This window comes from Lycorma delicatula, chromosome 3 (assembly GCF_047948215.1).
Source record: "Lycorma delicatula isolate Av1 chromosome 3, ASM4794821v1, whole genome shotgun sequence".
Taxonomy (NCBI): Eukaryota; Metazoa; Arthropoda; class Insecta; order Hemiptera; family Fulgoridae; genus Lycorma; species Lycorma delicatula.
Window position 1 is genome coordinate 22,000,498 of NC_134457.1, and position 22,231 is coordinate 22,022,728.

Consider the following 22,231-nt stretch of genomic DNA (forward strand, 5'->3'; position numbering starts at 1 on the left):
ATGTTGATGCAGGGACTGAAAGCCTGTGTACTAGCATTTTGCATGCATTGGCCTCGTATTACAAGCAAACTAAAAACATAGTCATTTTGTATGCGTCTTTTATGGTATGGTTGTAGCGTATGTATTTGTTGTACTTTTTTTCTAAATTATATATTGGTGTTGTGATCTAGGCCTACTTCCTGTTATATAGAAACTAATAATAGTAGAATCTTTCATGAATCATATATGACTAATATGCTATTTATGAATTTTTGTAAACACAACTCATAATTCTAAGAATTCCATTTATTTATTTTTAATTTAATCATTGCACTATGAGGAATCATATGTCCCACATTGCTTGTAATTACATTCTACAAGTGGTTGTCGAAACATTTATTATGGTGTGTATTTTAATGAAGTGAATAGCTGTTAGTGATTTATTTTTACCATTTGTTTTGTTGTTTTCATTTAAGGCTTTGTTATAAATTCAGTTATGTAAATTTTTAATATTTCAATACAGTTATTTTCTTTTAAAATGTCCAAGTTAAAAGGATAAGGTACAGTAAGTAGTTCATAGTCAGGCGAGGGAAATTGTATTCAATGTTTACAATTTCTGTTTACAAAATAATGGTGAAACCAAAATAGTGAGGAAAAATGTACATTGTTCAAGTGGCAAAAGTATCAAAATGAACGGTGTAAAGAATTATGGCAGAAGGGAAATCAAATGAAACTGAAAAGCTATCCATGTTCATTTTACCGAGAAAACGTGTAAATCACTCCAGTACTGTGTGCAATTTAGATTTGTTTGATATGGATGCTTTGAGGCGTTTAATAAATTTTATGTAACTGAAAGATGCGTTCCTACTGTGGAGAGATTTATGCAGATAGCCCGCCATAGTGAAATTTATTTCAAAGGGAGTAAAAGATCTTAGGGTGTTTTTTTTTTTGGTCTTCAATCATTTGACTGGTTTGATGCAGCTCTCCAAGATTCCCTATCTAGTGCTAGTCGTTTCATTTTGGTATATACCTTACATCCTAATTTAATTGTTCCATAATTCAATTTGTTCCATTTTGGTATACATCCCTAACAATATGTTTTACATATTCCAAATGTTGTCTGCCTGCACAATTTTTTCCTTCTACTTGTCCCTTCAATATTAAAGGAACTATTCCAGGATGCCTTAATATGTGGCCTATAAGTCTGTCTCTTCATTTATCTATATTTTTCCAAATGCTTCTTTCTTCATCAATTTGCTGCAACACCTCTTCATTTGTCACTTTATCCACTCATCTGATTTTTAACATTCACCTATAGCACCACATTTCAAAAAGCTTCTAATCTTTTCTTCTCAGGTACTCTGATTGTCCAAGTTTCACTTCCATATAAAGCTATGCTCCAAACATATAGTTTCAAAAATGTTTTCCTGATGTTTAAATTAATTTTTGATGTAAACAAATTATATTTCTGACTAAAGGCTTGTTTCACCTGTGCTATTCGTGTTTATATCGCTCCTGCTTCATCCATCTTTAGTAATTCTATTTCCCAAATAACAAAATTCTTCTACCTCCATAATCTTTTTACATTCAGTGGTCCACCATCATTATTTCTACTATATTTCATTACTTTCATTTGTTTTTGTTTATTTTCATGCAGTAGTTCTTGCGTACTATGGTATTTTTTATGCATGACTAGTTGAGCTAATTGTTCTATATTCACATTTATCTGCTCCTCCTTTCTTTGGTATCTTGACTATAACACTCTTTTTGAAGTCTGACGGAACTTCCCCTTTTTCGTAAATATTACATACCAGTCTGTTTAATCTATCAATTGCTTCCTCACCTGCACTGCGCAGTAATTCTACAGGTACTCCATTTATTCCAGGGTCTTTCTGCCATTCAAATCTTTTAATGCTTTCTTAAATTCAGATCTCAGTATTGTTTCTCCCCCTTCATCCTCTTTGACTTCCTCTTCTTACTCTATAACACCATTTTTAATTCATCTCCTCCATATCATTCTTCAATATATTCCACCCACCTATCGACTTTGCCTTTCGTATTATAAATCTGTGTACCATCTTTGTTTAACACATTATTAGATTTTAATTTATGTACCCCAAAATTTTCCTTAACTTTCCTGTATACTCAGTCTATTTTATCAATGTTCATTTCTCTTTCCTCTTCTGAACCCTCTTCTTTAATCCTCTATTCTTTCACTAGTTTGCACTTCCTGTTTATAGTATTTCTTAATTGTTGATAGTTCCCTTTACTTTCTTCAGCACTAGCATTCTTATATTTTCTACGTTCATCCATCAGCTGCAATATGTCATCTGAAATCCAAGGTTTTCTACCAGTTCTCTTTGTTCTGCCTAAGTTCACTTTTGCTGTTTTAATAATTTCCTTTTTAACATTCTCCCATTCTTCTACATTTTCTACCTTATCTTTTTTACTTGGACTTCTTGCGATGTCCTCAAAAATCTTCTTTACCTTCTCTAAATTCCACTGGTTCATCTAACACCTTTTCTTCAGGTTTTTAAACCCCGATCTACATTTCATTATCACTAAATTATGGTTGCTATCAATGTCTGTTCCAGGGTAAGCTTTGCAGCCGACGAGTTGATTTCTAATTCTTTGCTTAAACATGATATAATCTATCTGGTACCTTGCAGTATCGCGTGGCTTTTTCCATGTGTATATTCTATTATCATTTTTAATCTGGGTGTTAGCAATTATTAAATTATACTTCGTGCAAAACTCTATAAGTCAGTCCTCTCTTTCATTCCTTTTGCCCAGCCCTGTATTCACCCACTATATTTCCTTCCTTGCTTTTTCCAATGCATGCATTCTAATCTCCAACTATTATTAAATTTTCATCCCCTTTTGTGTGTTTAATTGCTTCATCAATTTCTTCATATACACACTATCTCATCATCATGGGCGCTTGTAGGCATTTAGATGTTAACAATCGTCGGTTTAGGTTTTGATTTTATCCTTATTACAATGATTCTATTGCTTTGCATTTTGATATACTGTACACTATCTTGTTCATTACGAAACCTACTCCTGCTTGCCCATTATTTGAAGCTGAGTTAATTATTCTAAAATCACCTAACCAAAAGTCGTTGCCCTCTTCCCAATGAACCTTGCTAATTCCTACTATATTTACATTTATCCTCTCCATTTCCCTCTTTAAATTTTTAAACCTATCCACCTGTTTAAGACTTCTAACATTCCATGCTCTGACTCATAAAATGTTGTTTTTTATTTTTTTGGTGACCCCTTCCTTAGTAGTCCCCACCCAGAGATCCGAACGGGGGACTATTTTACCTCTGGAATATTTTACCAAGGAAGGCGCCTCCATCCTTGTTATATGAAAATGCAGGGAGCTACATTTTCTTGGAAAAAAGCAGCTGTAGTTTTTGTTTTCCATTGCTTTCAGCTGTGCAGTACTCAGAGGACTGAGTGATGTTGATATGGCCATTTAAGTCATTCTGATCTTCGCCCTTAACAACTACTGAAAGAGCTGCTGCTCTCTTTCAGGAATCATTCCTTAGTCTGGCTCTCAAGAGATACCTCTCCGATATGGTTGCACCTTTGTTCCAGCTACTCTGTATCACTGAGCACTCAAGCCCCCTTATTATCGGCAAGGGGGTCTCATGATTCATAGAGGAGGCCTGTAAGTATAATGTTATGTAAAATGGAATTTAGATAGAAAAAAAACAGAAGACAACTGGAAAATACTGATAAAATGGCATGACATTAAAATGCAAAAAATGAAATATCTATGACAAATTTCCCTGTTGCACGAAGAAGAAAAACCGATTGTATACACAGATGAAACCTACATTCACAGCAGTCATGCGGCGCCAAATTCATGGATAGACAACAAACGTTCATGAGTGACTGAAAACACCAGTATCCAAGGGCTCACTATTAATAATTGTTCATGCTGGCTGTAATAAAGGATTCATTAGCAATCCTTTACTTATGTATGAGTCAAATAAGAAAGGAGATTATCACAAATCAATGGATTCCGAAAAGTACACAAAATGGCTATGGGGGAGGTGTATTACCATCTTGCACCTCGGTTGGTCATTGTACTAGGTAACACATCGTATCACAATTTTCTGCTATAAAAGTACCCAAACTATAACTCTTTAAACAGCGATATGATAAAATGGTTAGCCAAACAACGAATTAACTGCCCTTCTGCTATGATGAAGATTGAATTATATGATATAAAATTACACAAAGAAAATCGAAAGAAATTTCTAATAGATGACATTTTTGAAAATTATGGTCACACAGTTCTACAGCTGCCACCTTATCACCCTAACTTAGATGCCATTGAAATGGTTCGAAATCAAGTGAAAAGGCAAGCAGCTAAAAGAAATACAAGTTTTAACATGTCAGATGTTCTTAAGTTAGCTGAAGATTAATTTCATAAAGTGTCTGAAGCTGAGTGGAGCAATGTCTGCTAGCATTTTGTCAGCATTGAAAAAAAGTACATTAAAGATGAACATTTATATTATATGCACTTTGACAATTTTGTGATAAGTGTGAATTCAAAATTGGACGAGCTCTTTAGACCTACTGATGACAATTTGCAAGCTACAGCAATAAAATGAGTAGAAAAAGTGAGTAATTATTTAAGGTACTTTAAAATAATAATTGGGATACTAAACTGGTTTTAATTTAATAGCGTTGTACATATTTTTGGTCTAAATATCATCTGTATTAAATTGGCAATATTTTCAGTCGACCTAGTACCATGCCAAATGTTTGTTGAATGCTAGTAGTTTTTTGTGCCAACTTACGTGCCGATAGTTCTACTTACTTTTTAAGAATGTATTATTTTTTAAAACTATATATAGTGATTATATTTATATTGAGAAAACAAGTCATACAAAAAGACATTCTTAAGTCACTAGCAAGTCAGAACTGTGCTTAGAGAAGAGTTGTTTGGTACTTTTCATCAAATCCTTTGTAGGCGGTGTTGTTATTAGTGGAATCTGTTTTGTAGTAATTTGGAAACATCTTAAATGCCCTAACTTATGACATGTTATGGTAATTGTTTACTGTTTTTTTGTTCTGTCAGTAACATTTGGCTTTAGTATGGGTGTATAGCCATAATCTTCTATTAGCAAAGAAGTAACAGAAAGTACTTGGTTAATATATGTTATCCAATATTCATGCTAAATTGCCAATATTTGTAATTATTTCGGTATATGACACGCATTCAAAAGTCAATAATAATCTTGGCATATGTTGTTTTCATTGCGCTGATGGTAAATATATAAAAAAAGGGTCGCTTTATTGTAGTTTTTTACTTATAAAGATTTTAAAATGAAAAATCAAAAAATTACTTACCCCCATTAAATTGATTGTATTGATACATTTATGCAATTAAATTTCAAAAATGGAATTAAATGAGTTCCAGAACTTCATACGATATAACCAAAAAAAAAATCTGACACTCGCTTTGCTCACTAACGTTAAATAATAAATGTAATTAACCTTAAATAATAAATTGGCCAATTTGTATGCTGAGTCAATAATAGTGTACAATAGAATTATTTAATCTGAAAATAAAGTCTAATACACTTTTATATTACTGAATTATGAAATTCTTGTTGAAGATGCAGTGTAACTTACAATGGTTATAATTTGGGTTAAAGGGATTGCACTGACACTGATGCTGTGAGTCATTTCATTAGATTAGAGTCTGTGTAGTTATTTGAATACTGATGTTTATGTCATAATTGATTTTCATTCCTTTCTTGTATTCAAAATGTAAAAAAATTCATCATTATTATTGCATTCTAAGTAATTACCCGAATATTTTTAGGAAGAAGGTTGTTTTTCAAATTCATAAATTGGAGAAGATATGATAATCTTACAGATAATCTTTCTTTTCGTTTTCATTACGTTACATTTTAAGCACAATTTAGAGAAAATTAACTGCACTGACTGCACGATAGACTGGATGGACATTCACCAAGTATAAAGAGTATACAGTCATTCTAAATAACAACAGAATCAATATTTCAAAATCATCTTAAATCTTAATGATTTTGTAATCTTTTATGCACAAAGATATTAACACATGAAAAGTTTACACAGTACATAATACATGTGAATTAAAAAAAACTTTATTATTATGAAATTTATGAACGCACGAAAACTTATAAATTATAATTTTTTTATGGTAGTATTACAACGTCAAGACTTATTACAACATTTAATTTAATGGCTATTTACTTTTATGTATTTTAAATTACTCTCAAATTACCTGTAAATTATTCTTTCAGAGGACGTTTTAGTAAAAAATTACAAAATTGAAGAAATTGCAAAATTAGCTCTGATATAGCAATTTTCATACAATTTGAAAGTGAGCTATTTATTTCTTTTAAGAATTTTAAATTATTATGAATATTTGTCGCGCAGTTCAATAAATTACAGATACACTAATTTTGACAAAACAATATATGGTATTAAATAATGGTATAGATTAAATATACTGTGTTTTTTAGGCACTGGAAGCTTAATAACTATATCAATGGCATTGTCAGCTCTTTCAAGCTCCTACAATAATGATGATTGGATTTATCGACAGTTGGTTGGAGAGGACTTTTGTGTTGCTGATAGCATTACAGGTTTGTAACTTAATTGGATAAACTGTTAATACTAAAACACTGTTTATATATACATATAATTTTATTCATTATGTTGTTTGGTGTGGTGTAGTTAATACTTTATAAAACACAAAAAATAATCTATATAATACTTAAAGTGAGAACTGAAAAGTGATGTATTTTCTAATAATGTGCAAACAAAAAAAAAATTGAATTTGCTATACTTTTTTTAATTTATCTGAAACTGAGCCAACTTTCACTCTAAATCAGGCTGTTCAGAGATATCTAGTGGGACCACTGAGCTTTATGCAGTTTGTACAAACAGGTGTTTGTCTTAGTTTATGAACAATATTTGTAGTTCACTTTTGCATTGATTGAGTATGTTTTGTAATTTAAATTATCTGGTTTTATTTAAAATTTGTTAAGATGTTTGTTTATTTCAAATTTTCTGATTTCATCCTTTATTATTTATGTGGAAAATGTTTTCCTCAGTGTTTGTATGTGTGTGCGTGCACATCTTTGAATGAGGTAGTTTGAGAACTTGGGTTCAGTGGTGAAATGCTTTAATGGGTTCTTTGTATTGTGTAAAATGTACCCCATTTGTCTCTCTTTTAACTTAGTACATTTAAGCAATCAAATATTTAGATCCCAGGTAGATCAAATTTATTGATCTTTTATGAGAGTTTTTTTATTAATGATACATTATTGTAATGATTTGATATTGCATCTTATATTCATGAATTTATGGAGAATGTTTTCACTGTAGTTAATGCAAATCAGTACTCTGAATTTATTAATATGTCTAAATTTTGTTGAAGTTTTTGTAGGAGTTTACACTCTATAGTTCTGAACCATGTTGTATAGGCTAGAAAATCTCCCTTTCATAAAAAGGATGAACTAATCACAGCAAAGGTATTAAGTTAGATCCAAAGAAATGATTGTAGGCTGTAGTAAAAGGCTGTCATATTATTAATTAGTTTTTTAATTTATGTTCTGTTTTGTACATTATTTATGTAAAATTTAATTCTTTGGCAGTTTATTACCACTTCTAAACCCTAATTGTAGCAAAGTTATCTCAAGTTAATCAGTTTAGTAAAACTATCAGCTAAGCTAGCTAGCTGTAAATTTTTTTAAACAATAAATTCGGTCTGTTAAGAATTCTGTATCACTGTGGAGCTCCTCATGCAAGAATAACCATCGAGAGGAGGTTATCATTTGCCGTTCATGAATAGGGTACTCTAGGCTTACTAATGGATACCTCATCATTCAGACCGATTCGCTCATTTGTACTCGTTGTGCCTGCCAACTAACTGTACACTATATCCTGGTGGATTATCTATTGTGTGGCATTGCGTCGGAAGTTTAAACTGGGGGCTAACTTCCAAAATGTCTTGGAAAACAGTGATATGATGTCAAATGTTTTATGATTTCATAGGGCATTTCGTTGATGTTCAAATGTTCTAGTTTTCTGTAGTATGTTTCAGCTAATTGTACCATTTGCTGTATGGCAGTTGGTAATTTTATTGTTTTAATTTAGATTATTTATATAATATTTCATTGTGGTTTTTTATTTTGCTTTTAGCACGCCAAGGGTGTTTTCCATTTGCTGAGTTTTTACATTACTGGGGTTTAGTTTTTAATTGTGAATTTTTAATATTTATTTATTTACTATTTAAATATCATGTCTGGGTACTGATGATACTTCATTGTGCACTAAAAAAAAAAGAAGTAATTTTGTTTTCTAATATTGTTATATTGTTTATAGCTTATTTTATGTTGTATTTAATATTACTGTGTATACTTATAATTACTATGATATTACAATATGTTCATTTAAATTTTGGTATTAATAAAATGTGTTCAATAATGTTAGTATTAAAATTTTTTTAATACCTAGGAAATAACCATTTGCACAGTCTGTTTGTTGAGTTTATAGATTGCGTAAATTATTGGTCAATTGTTAGCTGGCATGTAGTGATGCATGAGTTTCCTTAATTTGATTTAGTGTTGTGCAGTGATTATATTCACTTTACTTTGAAACTTTACAAAAAACAAGGCCATCCACTTGATTTAAAAAAAAAACCGTATCAAAATTTATGTAATTTGATTCTGGGTTTGGTGATGTGAAATTTATATTTATTTATTTTATATTCTTTAGCCCATGTATTTAATGTGAGAAAAGAAAAAGATATAATTTTTGAGTTTTCCATCATGTAGCTAGAGTTTGATCTCATGCCATTAACACTTTTTGTGTGGTATGGCGTATATATGTGCTATAATAGTGAGTTGCTTTGTGCTTGTTTGTGTAATTCTAGTACAATTCAGAATGTTAAGTTATTTAACTTTACTCTTATACTGTACGGCCTCATTGTTGCTGTATTGTACTTGACAACTGTGCATTTCAGCACATGTACCATATGTAATGAATATTTTATTTCTCTTTATAACTAAAAATATTTTTTGAAATGATTTTATAGTCTAAGATATCTCTCAGAAAACATGTGAACTAACTCTAGTTGAAACAGTTCTTTTATACATTTTCTTATTTGACGTTTATTCATAATAATTAGTGATAATTTTGCTGGATTGTTCCATGCCAGCATCATTTCATTTATTGTTATTTATAATGATATAGAATTAATTTAATAAAAATGAAAAATAAAATTAAGAATTCTAGACTATATAAATGATAAAATAGCATTTGATAATTACGAATTTAAAATAGTCAAATGTACTAAAATAAAAAAAAGATTACAGAACATAATGAAAGTTATTAACAATAAAATTAAATTAAAATACTATATGAATGAGTCGGTTAAAATAATTTATAACAGATGTTAAAAACCTATTAAAATAAATTTATAACAGATGTTAAAACTATTGTAATAAATGAAACGGTACAAATAAAAAATACTCTTACTTACAGTTACAAAATGTACTTAGAAACGCTATTCTAGGAATTAACACTACTGCGTTAAATTATGTAAAATTAAACAAAATAAAATAATCAAAAATTTAAATTCAAAAATATTATATAAAAAAATTCACATCTTTTCATAAATATTATTAAAACATTTCAAACATAAAGCTGGACGTCCATCACATTCTTCACAGAACGTATTCACCCTCTTAACTTTTTTGTCAGCCTCCCTACTATACATTGTTTCTCTAAGTATTGTATAGCAACCGTTAGATTTTTTCCTTCTTTTTTTGTCGATTTCATTTTTTAGAGTGTGGAATTACAATTAGCAAAACTTTTCTGCCCTTTTGAAAAAACTTTTTTCACAATGACATCACAAAATAATAGTATGTTGAAATTATGTATGATTCAGACCCAATTATCGGGAAATAAATTTTTTGTTTCGTCCAGTGTTTATATTATTATTTTTTGTTTATATTATGTCTTATAATTAATAATACATTTAAATGGATGTTTTTTTTAAAGAAAAATATTCTAACATATATTTAATTTAGGAATAATACGATGACAATTCAAAACAGTGAGTAATGGATTAGGTATTAATTTAATTTCTAAATAAAAACCAGTATTTATAAAATTAAGTAATATTATGAATGTTTTATTTAATAATTTATTGAACAACTTGTGATAAAAATATATGAAAAGGAAATAAAATTGTCAGAAAGAGGAGATAAAATTATCACAATGTGATATGCAGTATGGCACAAATTTATACTGAATGAAAATCTAAGGTTAAACAGTTTAGCATATAGAGTAAATCCATATAAAAACTACACGCACAGTACAAAACCTCAGGATGGGCCAATATGTGTCGTAACGCATAGTAGGTAATTACTAGACGGCATTATAGTTGTCTGTACAGCAAGATGGTTAAGTTCCATATTTTATCCGCCGCAGCGAATGTGTTAAAGAACAACTGCACCATTCTTGGTCAAATCTTATAAATAACATCAAATTTTATAAAAGTTATTGTTGGCTTGAACATTTTTTTGGACATTGTATTTATAAGAAAATAATTTTATTAATTGATCCGATAAAGAAGGGAAAAATCATAAAGAGTAGGTCTGCAGTCTATCAATTCTCTTCCTTAGCTGCTAGATTGTGGAAACTTAGTTGCCAAACTGTTTCTGTTATAAGTTTTGTATACTATACTTTTGCATAGCAGTAGGTACTGGCATGAATCTTATAATTTCTTTTGTTGTGTTACAAACAATTTTTCTACTCTGATTAATAATTAAAGCTTTTATTAAAGATTCAAAATTTGGAACATCAGTAAAAAGTTCAATTTACTTTTCTAGCTTCAGAATAACATTTATCCCATAATAATTTAGACTACCTATGTCATATTTGGATCTTTAGTTTCAGGATCAGTGTATGAAATTTATGGCTATCATAAAACATATATTCTCATTATTAGTTGATAATAGATTTGAAGATATTTTTTTAGAAACATTTCACTTTAGGCTTATAATTAATCACCATCCAGAAAAAGCAGAATATAGATATGAATAACTAAAAAAAAAAGGGAAGTAAAATGAAATGAGAAGCCCTTGGCAATATCTTCTACTAGATAGTATATAAAACTTATAGTACAAATGGTTTGGAACCATGTACCCACAGGCAAGTTATTGAGAGAGAGAACTGGCCTACTATAGGCCTACTCAGTGATTTTTCTCTCCTTTAACAGCTCATTAAAAAAAAATTATTTCTTCATACATTAGAATTTCTAAAAAAAATCCAATTAAAACCTTTGTAAAATAAAAGTTAAAATTTGAAATTAAAAATAAAGTTCATTAAATTTAAACAGGATTAGTGCAGTTGTTCTTTAATGGCAAGTGATCAAGTCAAGGTATAAAATATAAAACTCAAGAATTGTGTTTTTTCTGTTTTCACAACAAATACATAGTTTTCATTTTTTTTAAAATAAAATTCAGCGTCAAACCAAGAAAATAATTGACTAAATTTTGATAAGATTTATTTTGAAATCAGATGGATAGTTTGTTTTTTTTTTTATAAAATTTCAAACTCGATTGCATATAATTTCCGTGCAGACAATAAGTATTCATGTTAATGATCTTTGTTGGTTGAGACTGAAAAAAGCTTACTTTAAAACTGAAATTAGTTAGGTTTATGCCATTTGCCTATTTAAAAGAATTAATTATGTTTACTTATTGATTTTTTAAGTTGTTTTTTTTAGAAAAATAAAAAGCAGCAAAATTATTTCTTTTGCTAAGTATTAGATATATACAAATTTTTCCAATAAGCTTTTGTCAGTTTTTAATCAAGTCAAATTATGCAAGATTGAAAACAAAAAGTTGAACCTGTAAGGGTAAATTATTATGTTTTTTGAATTGTTCAAAAGTATTTCTCAAACGAAGAGGATGGTGGTATCTGCACTCTAGTATATGTTATGAATTGTATGCATTAGTATTTAGAACAGAAATCTTTAGTATAGGAATTGGAAATTTGTTGTAAAAAAGGTATCATTGACTTTATTTCATTTTTTCAGATTTGACTGACCATGCCTGGATTGTATTTTCAAGTACGCCAATATGTAATCTTAGCAGTAGTACAAATGTTTTGGTAAAGTTAGAGGAGTCTTTAAACAATGCTCTTCAAAATGCAGGATTAGATTGCAATATGTTGTCATTTAACATTAAACCTTTTCTTGCTTTTGTGGACGAAGATCATGATGCAATAGAGGTAATTTATTTATCTGTAGATTTAATTGTTTTAAAATTAACCATTTTCCTTTTTTCAGTACATATTTTTAGCAGATATGATATTGTTTAGTGAACTTTTTTCAACTTTGTTATTTCATGAAGTGGCCTGGATTACGAATGTTATGTTTGGGTTGCATTGAGAAAAATACGGTTGGGTGAAATTTCTTCATTTTATTGTGTTAACGTTGCCAGTTAAAATTGCTTTGAAAATTATTTACTTCAAATTTTTTTAAAGTTATTATTAGTTGTTAAGTTTTATAAAACTGTCAAATCCATTATTATATTTTAAAAAATGATGAAAAAATATTTTATTTCAAGTAAGTTTGAGGTGTGGGTAGAAAATTTGTCATTTATCCTATGTTTTTTTTTTTTTATTAGAGATGTTTGTAACTCTTAAACCTAGAGTTCTTAACTCTAAAATCTGTCTGCAATTATCTACTTTCCTAATAATTGTGATATTTCACTATTACTTGATTTATAAGTTGTAGAAGTTATTATTACCAAGGTATGCAAACCAAACATAACCTGATGAACATGTTGCAGGGGCTATCAATTTTTATAAAACAGAGAGATTCAAATGGATTTGATTTATAATTCTTACTGTTAGTAAAAGATACAACAGTAATTAAATGTGTAAGAAATGCTGGTGCTCTCAGTTGAATGGTGAAAGTTAAAATATTATGGTGGGTGAGATACAGTATTATATTAGAAGAGAAAACGGTCCATGCATGACTTACCTGAGAGTCAAATGCTAAGAATGTCATTTTCTCTTTTATGATAACATGTAGAATTATCATTTGTCAAAAGTAATGTAGTTAGTGTAATATTTTTCTGTGAAGATTTGGAAAGTTTGAACTCAGTCTTTTTTCTATTACATTTAAAGAGAGAGTAAATTATAATATTACTTATTTCTTTTTTCGTAGAAGGTAATACAAGATAATAAAAGAATGCTGGGTTTAAAGTATGAATTAAATAGAAACAAAAATACTTTATTGCTTTGTTTGCCAAATTTTCCACTTCAAATGTTTTTGTTACATGATCAATAAATTTCAATTTTCCCACCCTTCATCACTTTGTAAATGTACATAATGTATGTACATAATGTTTATGTCTTTCTGTAAACAATTTACCTTCTGTTATGGTGTATTTGCTTCCTTAATTCTCACTTTAATGAATATTAAAGTGTGAGTGTGCATCTCTTGACGAAAGTAAAGTTGATGCACATTTTTGAGTTCATCCGGTTGATGATGAGAGCTAAGTCATTTGGCCTTTTTATTCAAGAAAAACAGTTTCATTAGTATCTTCAGCAAAGAAAAAAGTCCAATTACATAATCCTTCATAAAACCACACCATACATTAACTTCAGGTGTGTCATGTACTTTCTCAAAAAATACATGTTTTTCAGGTTTTAAATTATAAACAAATAGTTTGTAAATCCTGTCTGCTAATGCATCCATTAAGTAGTAACTTTATCCGCAAAGATTACATCATTTAAAAATGATTTATTTTCACTAATTGTGTTTAAAATTTTAACAGCAAACCAGAAATATTTTTCTGTATCATAGTTTTATTTCTTATGGTTTTATTTTATATATAGTTTTATTTCTTGTAATAGTCGAATTTTGTATGCATTTTTAAGCACATCCTTGTATGTAAAATTTTATGAATGACTGTTTTTGGAATTTGTATTTGAGGTTTCAGTGAGCAGTGGATTTATTAGGACTTCTGGTTGCAAATTGTCTGATTGTTTGAAAGACAATAAACTATTCTATTCCCGATATTCTATCCCGATCAGATGCAGTCCTTTCTGGTTGATAATTTCTTTCCATGTATGTTATTTTCTCTTTCATGGACAGGTGTCATGGAGGTTGATTCAATCTTCCTGGTTACACCTGGCACTTTTTGGTAGCTGCTGTTCATCATGTTTAGTGCCGTTAAAACAGTGGGTGATAAATCATAGAAACTGTCTTTCATAGTCGCTGTTGCCACCAATAGTGAGGAATGCACAGATGTACACAACCATAGGGGGAAAGTTGATATTTAATCATGCCTGATGAACTTGGTTTTAAGCACAGCAATGTTTGGGCTGCACATTGTACAGAATACTCTAGGTTCCAAATTGAACTTGCTTATTAATGTGGAAGATTTCTATGATCCACAAACAACCACAAAATTAAAAAAAAAGCAGTTGTATATTAGAAAAACCTGTTTTGTTGAATCTGTATGAGTTATTAATCTTGTTTGTGTATTTGTGATGTTAACACTGCTGACCTCCATGGTGGAGTGATAGTATTTATTTTTTTATCCTGAAGAGTATGAATTTAAATTCTAGGCAGACTTGGGATTATTCGTAATTTACAAAACTTATTTCTATTTAAAGAAAAGACTTGAGTAGGTAGCCATAATTGGGCCAAAGCCTGTATTATGAATGTGAAGTAAATAAATAACCTTTCTGAGGATACTGCAAATAAAAAAAAGTTATATCACAAAATTCTGTACATTTGCGGGGGGGGGGGGAGTAAGTTAGTAAAATTAGTGTTAAAGCAGTCTGGGTACTTATCGATTCTCAAGCTCCCTTAAATTCTAGGAATTTGATGGGCCAAATAATCAATGTAGTATTCAGTGTGGTAAACTCTAATATTAATTAAAATCGATAAAAAATTGAACCCTGTCCACATATTATTTATAATGTAATTTGTTCATGCCTGAAATGTAAAAAGAAATGTGCAAAAATGCTTTTTATCATTTGTATTGTTAAATTTTTACTCTTTACATAACAATTTTTATGTTTAAGATTGACTAATGAATTTAACTAGATTACGAAATTGAATAATTAAAGAATGAATTGATTTGGTATAGTTTTCATAGACTTTCCAGGAGTTACCTCTTGTTCCAGATTCTTTTACCAATTATTCAGTAATCAAAATGTTTTGAATCTTAAATTGATTTTAATACATAAAATTAAATTCAAATTGTAAATGAATAATTATTTTTCCAAGTTCTTATATGTATTTGTTTTAATTTTATTATTAATAATTTTTTTTAGAAAATTTTTATGACTTGAAAAAGTGTAAACATAATTATTTAAATATCTATTTAAACACTGCTAAAAAAAAGAAAGTTGACCACACAGTTGTAGGACTTTTCCTTCACACAGATCTTTTCTGATGCACAGCTTACACACAACTTAATTTAAGATATAATTTTTTTTAAAAATATAATATTTTTTGTTTATTTAATTCAGTGATTGTAACTAAAGCACATGTGCATACCATACTTCATTTGCGTGGGTGTGACAGTACTAGCAGCCACTTTAAATATTTTTTTACACTTTAAATAGTATTCATTTATTTAGTTCTATTGCTCACCTGTGATGTCACAACATAGCAGACCGCTACAGCAGCTGTATTTAGTGTTACATTAGTGCTCCTTGTGATGGTAGGGAGTACTATTGATGCAGTATACCCACTTGGCCATTAGTTTATTTAGAACATTTTTTGTGGTGGGGGTGCGATTTTGCAAAACGTTTTTTGCAGATATTTTTTAATTAACAAAAGTGCCTAAGAAAAATAAGACCTTAATTAGGTGAAACCTCAAGATACTGAGAGTGACCTTGCCCTACAGCCTTACCTCCTTGACCTTTTAAGTTTAAAATTTAATTGCATCAATGCCCCATATATAGAAGTAACCTGATAAAATTTTTTCAAAATCTGTTCAATCTGAAGATATAAGGTGATTTAGAGGCCAACACCAAACACACACGTGTACATATGGACATTAATATCCGGAAATTTTCTATCTGGTGTTTTGGGTTCCTTAGGTGTCAAAACATCAAGATTCGATGAAAACTGCGTATGCCCAAATTGGACTGATTACAATACTTTACCTTACAGTTTTTATAGATTTTTCTGCGGGAAAGTAAAAAATTAAAACTGAAATCTGACAATTGGTGGCAATAGAGAGATTCAACATTTGTTTCCTTCTTCCATCCTTCAATCCCTATCATAGTGTTTTTCTGTTTTGGCATCAGCTTGAAAATGAAATAGCACAAAAAATGAATAGGATATAGAAAATTATATATTCAAATTTTATAGTTCAGAAATTAGTGTTTTGCAATATAAATCTTCCTTAATTTAAAAAATAAAACAAAAAAAAGAATTAAGGGTGGTTTTGTAGGATTTTAATTTACAGGGTGATCATAAATTTATTCAGTGCATTTTAAGTGTTAATAAAAAAATAATAAAGTACTTATTTAGTACATATTTGTTTTATTATTGAAAAGAACATTTCAAACAGTTTTATTTACAACATTTATAAAAGAACTTCAAGCAAGTTTCACATGTGCAGCTTTTGTGGCATATAAAATGTGTAGACGTTATTCAATTTCATGCCACACATTATGAATTACACCTTATATTCTTCTTTTTAGTTCATTGATGTTGACAACCCTTGTGGCATATACCCAGTCTTTGACGAACCCCGAAAGAAAGGAATCGATTGGTGTATTTCAGGGAATTGGTCCATCATGTCCAATCCAATGTTGATGAAATTGTTCATGTAGGTAGTCCCTAACATTTAATCCCAGTGTGGTGGTGTGCCATCATGTTGGAAGTAAATGTTGGGTTGCCGATGTTCAATTTGTGATACTGCATACTCTGGTAACATGTCTACATAACTAGCGCTAATAACTGTTGGCTTGACAAAGAAGAATAGCCTACTGCTTCATTAGCAGTCACCATTGCACACCAAACAATTTTTGGGCATTATGTTGTGTTTGTCAAATGGCATGAGGGTTCTAGCTATCCCAAATCTGACAGTTGTGATGGTTAACATGTCCAGAAACATGTTACCTTCATTAGAGAAGATTACTTTTTCTAAAAATACATATTACCTTCATTCACTTTATCAAGATTGTCCATGGCAAAATTGGCTAGGTTTATCTACATCTTCAATTTCTTGAATTTTGTATGGATGAAGTTTTAGACACGTGTTACTTTTGAGTACCTGAATAAATTGAATTGAATGTGTAGAACCTTCACAACTGTCAGTAGTGTTATTCTCACTTCTAAACTCGCATGATGAGTCAGTTTACCCAGGATTTTCTGAAAAGTTCCCTTTTCAGAGATCCACAACTTCCTCAGAGACAGGAAGTCTGCCAGCACCTTTTTTGAGTACTACATTTTCTGCATCCTTAAACTGCTGATATCATCAATTAATAGTCTTTACTAGGAGGATCATGGCTGTAACTAGGCGAAAACATCTGGAAATAGTAATAACAGATCCGCTTTGACAAATCCATATTGTATTTATTGCTTTCTCCTGAACAGTAGCCATTGCTCAGCTGACGATCTCCTCTCTTGTTACATTGCACTGGCATGTCGATTCAAGATCATCAGTAACTTTAGCACCTAAACTAATGTTTGAAAAAAATCAATGTGCGCTTTATTGTTTTACTCATTTTTATTAACTCCTAAAATGTGCTGAATAATTTATGTTCACTCTGTACTTTGCCATTACCTAACATTATCATTGAACCCTACTCCATATTATCATATACTATATTATAATTTTTCTATGTTCATACAGTGTAATTTTTATATACTTGAGATCTATCCTTTGTCTCCACCTAGCGTAGTTCAAGATAACTACTGCCAGGAAGTACTTTGTCTTATTGCTGTGATGTGTTATTTCTATTTAAGATATATAAATTTAATATGAATTAGGAATATGTATTTAACAGTATTATTACAACTTTTTTGTTTTGTTTATTTGTTGTATGTATTATTGAAAATGATAATTTTTTTTTCAGATTTCGTTATCAGTTAAACAGGGTACCAAGAAATCACAAAATTATTATGGATTATTTATTTCACGTGGAACAGTTAATAAAAAAAATAAACATTTTGTTAGGTTATCTGTGTTAATGTGTAGAGGTCAAGTGAAATTAATAAAATCAATTAATTCTATTTTAGAAAATTTGTTTGATATTTCAATATCGCCAACTATTTTTACTGTTAAAGAACTATTGAGTGTAGGATTAGTAACAATACTACATGGTAATTTTAATGGTAGTTCTACTTGTAAATTAAAGTATGTATATCCTGATGTGCAAGATGCTACAATAACTTATGAAATCAGTCTGGAAAATCTGAAAGAATTTTGGTTAAGGTATGATCATTGTTTTAATTTTCATTGTTATGACTTTACATATTCATTTTTCATTATAACGTTTGTTAAAGTATAACGTATATATGTTAAGATATTAATTATGTAATAAATTAAATTTTGGAAGCTCATTTTTTAGATTTAAGGTTTAAAGGATTTCCCTATTATAATTTGTCAGCACACTAATCTTATGTAATATCTTCAGAAATTATACCTAAGAAGGGTGGTATATGGGCAGCCTCATTAAATTTTGTCTTAATGTGTTTTAAGTAATATCATGTTTCACATTTCTCATGAGAAATAATTTTGCAGCGACTGAAATTTGGAGAACTGGTAAACCTCTCTGTTGCTACTCTGGAACCTATCTGATCTAATGAAAATATTTTATTTAAAATTTATTCTACCTGTAGAGAAAAATAAGGTAGCACTCCATCTTGCTATAAACAGATTTATTTTTAAATGACATATTCCTGGGTAGCTGGTAGATACCTGTTGACCAACATATAATATTTTTGACATTAAAGACTTACTGGTGATTCATGTATAAACATTTAGTTTTTCATAATGCTGTATATTAAGCTCTATAATCTAGTGTAGATTATTATTCCTGTATCAACATATATATTTATTAACAAGTCTATTTTAATATAGAAGTAGCTTCATATGAAAATGAGATTGAATCAACGAAATCTGATGTTTTTACATATGCTTTCAAAAAACCGCTTTATTTTTTCATATTTTGTCTACTTTCAATAATCCTTTATGTAGCTGACAAACAAATTATAAAATAATGTACATGAATTATGTTGTAGTTGCATGATATGCTGCTCATATGTGTTGATGTATTAATCTGTGTTGTATTATTGGAGTAGTAGCTTCCCCTCAAAATGCCTTTAAGTATGGCTGAAATTTGTGTTTTATTTTAGAGAATCTGTTGTAAGAATTCTTCAAGAAGCTTTAAATATAAATGATATTCATTTTCCAAGTGATATTCATTTTATGAATTTGTTAATTAGTTTAAAAAAAATGATTGAATTTTTATTATTATAAGAAGTAAGTTTAAAATGACTCATAGTTTTTCTTTAAAATTGTGATAAAGGTAAGAATGTGCAGCAGATATGATCTGAAATGGGGTAGTTCTCTCTTATCCTTCCTATTCGTCTAACCTATGCCGTGGAATGTATTCCTTGTATTTAATGTCAAATGAGTGTTAATTATGTCAAAAAAGTAGTGAAGAAAATACAGGTCTTGAATAATTTCAACAATAAAGACTTCCTAAATGTTTCCAGCAATTTTAAAAACAAGAAAATTGTTTCTAATGTGAAGGAGACTAATATAATAAGTTAAATAAAATTTAATAAATTGTTTAAAAAAAATTCAGTTTGTTTTTGGTGCCTCCTTTCTTATGCTATGTTCCTTACAGAAAACAATTGCTGCTTTTCAATGTGTTCCTAGTTATTCTAATGGCCATGATTCATATTCATGAGGTACAAGTAGTACTAGTCTTACTAGATTTCTTCTAATAGCAATGCATTTTATTATGTATTCATTCCCTATGGTGAAGAGAATGAAGTTATTGGTGCAGAGTTATTGAATATCACTCATTCATATTTTGCAGGGCTTGATATGTTCTGATTCAGTGCTTATGTTTTAAATTTTTACTGTTTTTCAGCATTGTTAAGTCTGTAAGCATGAATAATAACATAATTTTTCTTCAGGAACATAAGAAGATAATGAGAAACCGCTTCACCCCTCACGTTGCCCAGTAATCCTGGTATTACTGTGCAGTGTGTCTCATGTCAGATTGCATGTAACTACTTGGTTATGGCACTAAAAATACATTAAGTAATTATTTTTAATCATGACAGTATATTTATGATTGCTTTGCGACATATACATTATTATTTTTTATTTGAAATATAAATAAAGATTTCTCTTGTATAAAATAAAATTACATTTTTTATTGTTTTTCAGCCTGACTAAGTCTGTGAGCACTACTTCTGGCACTGAAGTTTTTAATTTATTTTATACAGAAATTCAAAAACATTTTTGCAGAGTTTACGGTATAGATTTATCATTTTTTCAACTGAAATCAGTCTTAATTGAGAATGAGAATTGTGGCATTACATCAGATGGCAAGGTTAGAAATGAAGCTAAAAATTTAATTAAATACTTTTTATTTTAATTAACCTCAGTAATTGTTTTTAACTAAGTATGAAGCTGTAAGAAAATAATTTCTGGTCTTCCAGTCCACCGCTGCTTAAACAATAAGAAGAAGAAGAAGAAGAAGAGATAATTTGAAAAATTATCTAATGATTAGAATAAATATGCTATAAACATTAGACCTGTTTATTTTATTAAACAGAAAAATAAGAAGTTTTTTTATTTATTCACCACATAAGCTCGAAGCTTTTGTTTGCAGATTGGAATTGAACTTATGTAGCTAATGGAAAATACCATTCCTGACTAGGATTCAAACGCGGAATTTTTTGGTTGAAAGGCTGAGCCATTAACACTTTATGATGGAGCTCAATGTATTTATTTTAGTAAACTGATTATAAATTTCTGTTTTATTGTTTATAAAAAGGTGTGTTTAGCTTTTAAGTGGCTGGATGAATCTTTATTTTGTATCTGATTCTTGAGAATGGATTTTTTAAAATGAAAAATATAATTAAAAATGATAGAAATTGATGTTTATATTTTTCATTTATTTCAGTGATTGAGATGACATCAATCTGTAAAAAAAATCGTTCTGAAGAAGCAGAGATATCTTGAAAGAGATCAGGGAGATTATAAAATAAAGCGTAAAATGAAAAAATGCTAAATAATATTAACAATATAATTAAAATATATATGACTTAATTATATAATTTTTGAGATTTTTAAAAACATTTTCAAACAATATTAAATAATCTTAAAAATATGTAACAGAATTTGTTTAATATTATTGAATCGAACTAAATTATATTTCAGTTTACTTAATTAAATAATAGAATCTCTGTACAAAGTGGTATCTGAAATTTCCTGAAAAGTTCATCTTGCAGTAATTATACTTTGTAACAAAGCCATATTCTTGTCATTACTCAAAACCTGCTCATTAAGTGGTGTGATGTTGTGTACATATCTTCAACCAGTATTTAGAGTTTTTCATTCTCTTAGTATCAATCTGTGATTTGTAATTAATTTTTAAATACATATCTCAACAACAATTACAAGGATCATGGCAAAATGATTACAAAGAGTTTTTGGAATGCTTCACCAACCTTTTAAAAATTTTATTCCAGATGAAAACAGGTTTTTAAATTGCACGCACGTTGCAAAGTTGGTAGTGTTAATTAAAAATTATGATTACTTATGGTGACCAACTACGAGTAAAATAATAGAATATATTTTGGAATTCATTCATCTGGATCACTGATGATAAATTCATGAATTTGTATCTTAATAGTAATTAAAATTCTTATTTAAATTATTAATAATTTATATTTTAATTTGAATTTGTATGACATAGTTGGAATAATTTATAAGGCCTGCCAAAAAAATCTTAACCGAATTGTTATACATGTGTCACCTTATTTTAGTAAAGTTTATCTGTTGACAAATAAACTTTTAATGCATTAAAACAATGTATTAATAATAAAAATGACTTCTCATATAAAATATGTACTTAAACATATTAAATTTTGCTTGTTATTAATAACGTTTTTTAAAGGTTAACTGATAATTGAAATTGTCATCAGTTGAGTTGA

At 29.2% G+C, this 22,231-nt stretch overlaps 1 protein-coding gene across 3 annotated transcripts in view; it reads left to right on the plus strand.

Annotated features, from left to right (window-relative positions):
* LOC142321442 (uncharacterized) overlaps positions 1-22,231 on the plus strand; it is a 35,283-nt gene that overhangs the window by 1,596 nt on the left and 11,456 nt on the right. For 2 of the 3 annotated variants that reach the window (XM_075359521.1, XM_075359523.1), the window contains exons 2-5: positions 6,513-6,635; positions 12,104-12,297; positions 18,127-18,485; positions 20,457-20,622. In XM_075359521.1, the coding sequence (XP_075215636.1) occupies positions 6,539-6,635; positions 12,104-12,297; positions 18,127-18,485; positions 20,457-20,622 (816 nt within the window). In that variant the 5' untranslated portion in view covers positions 6,513-6,538. Of the gene's footprint in view, positions 1-3,418; positions 3,656-6,512; positions 6,636-12,103; positions 12,298-18,126; positions 18,486-20,456; positions 20,623-22,231 lie in introns of all 3 variants that reach the window. The other variant, XM_075359522.1, reaches the window with a different exon arrangement.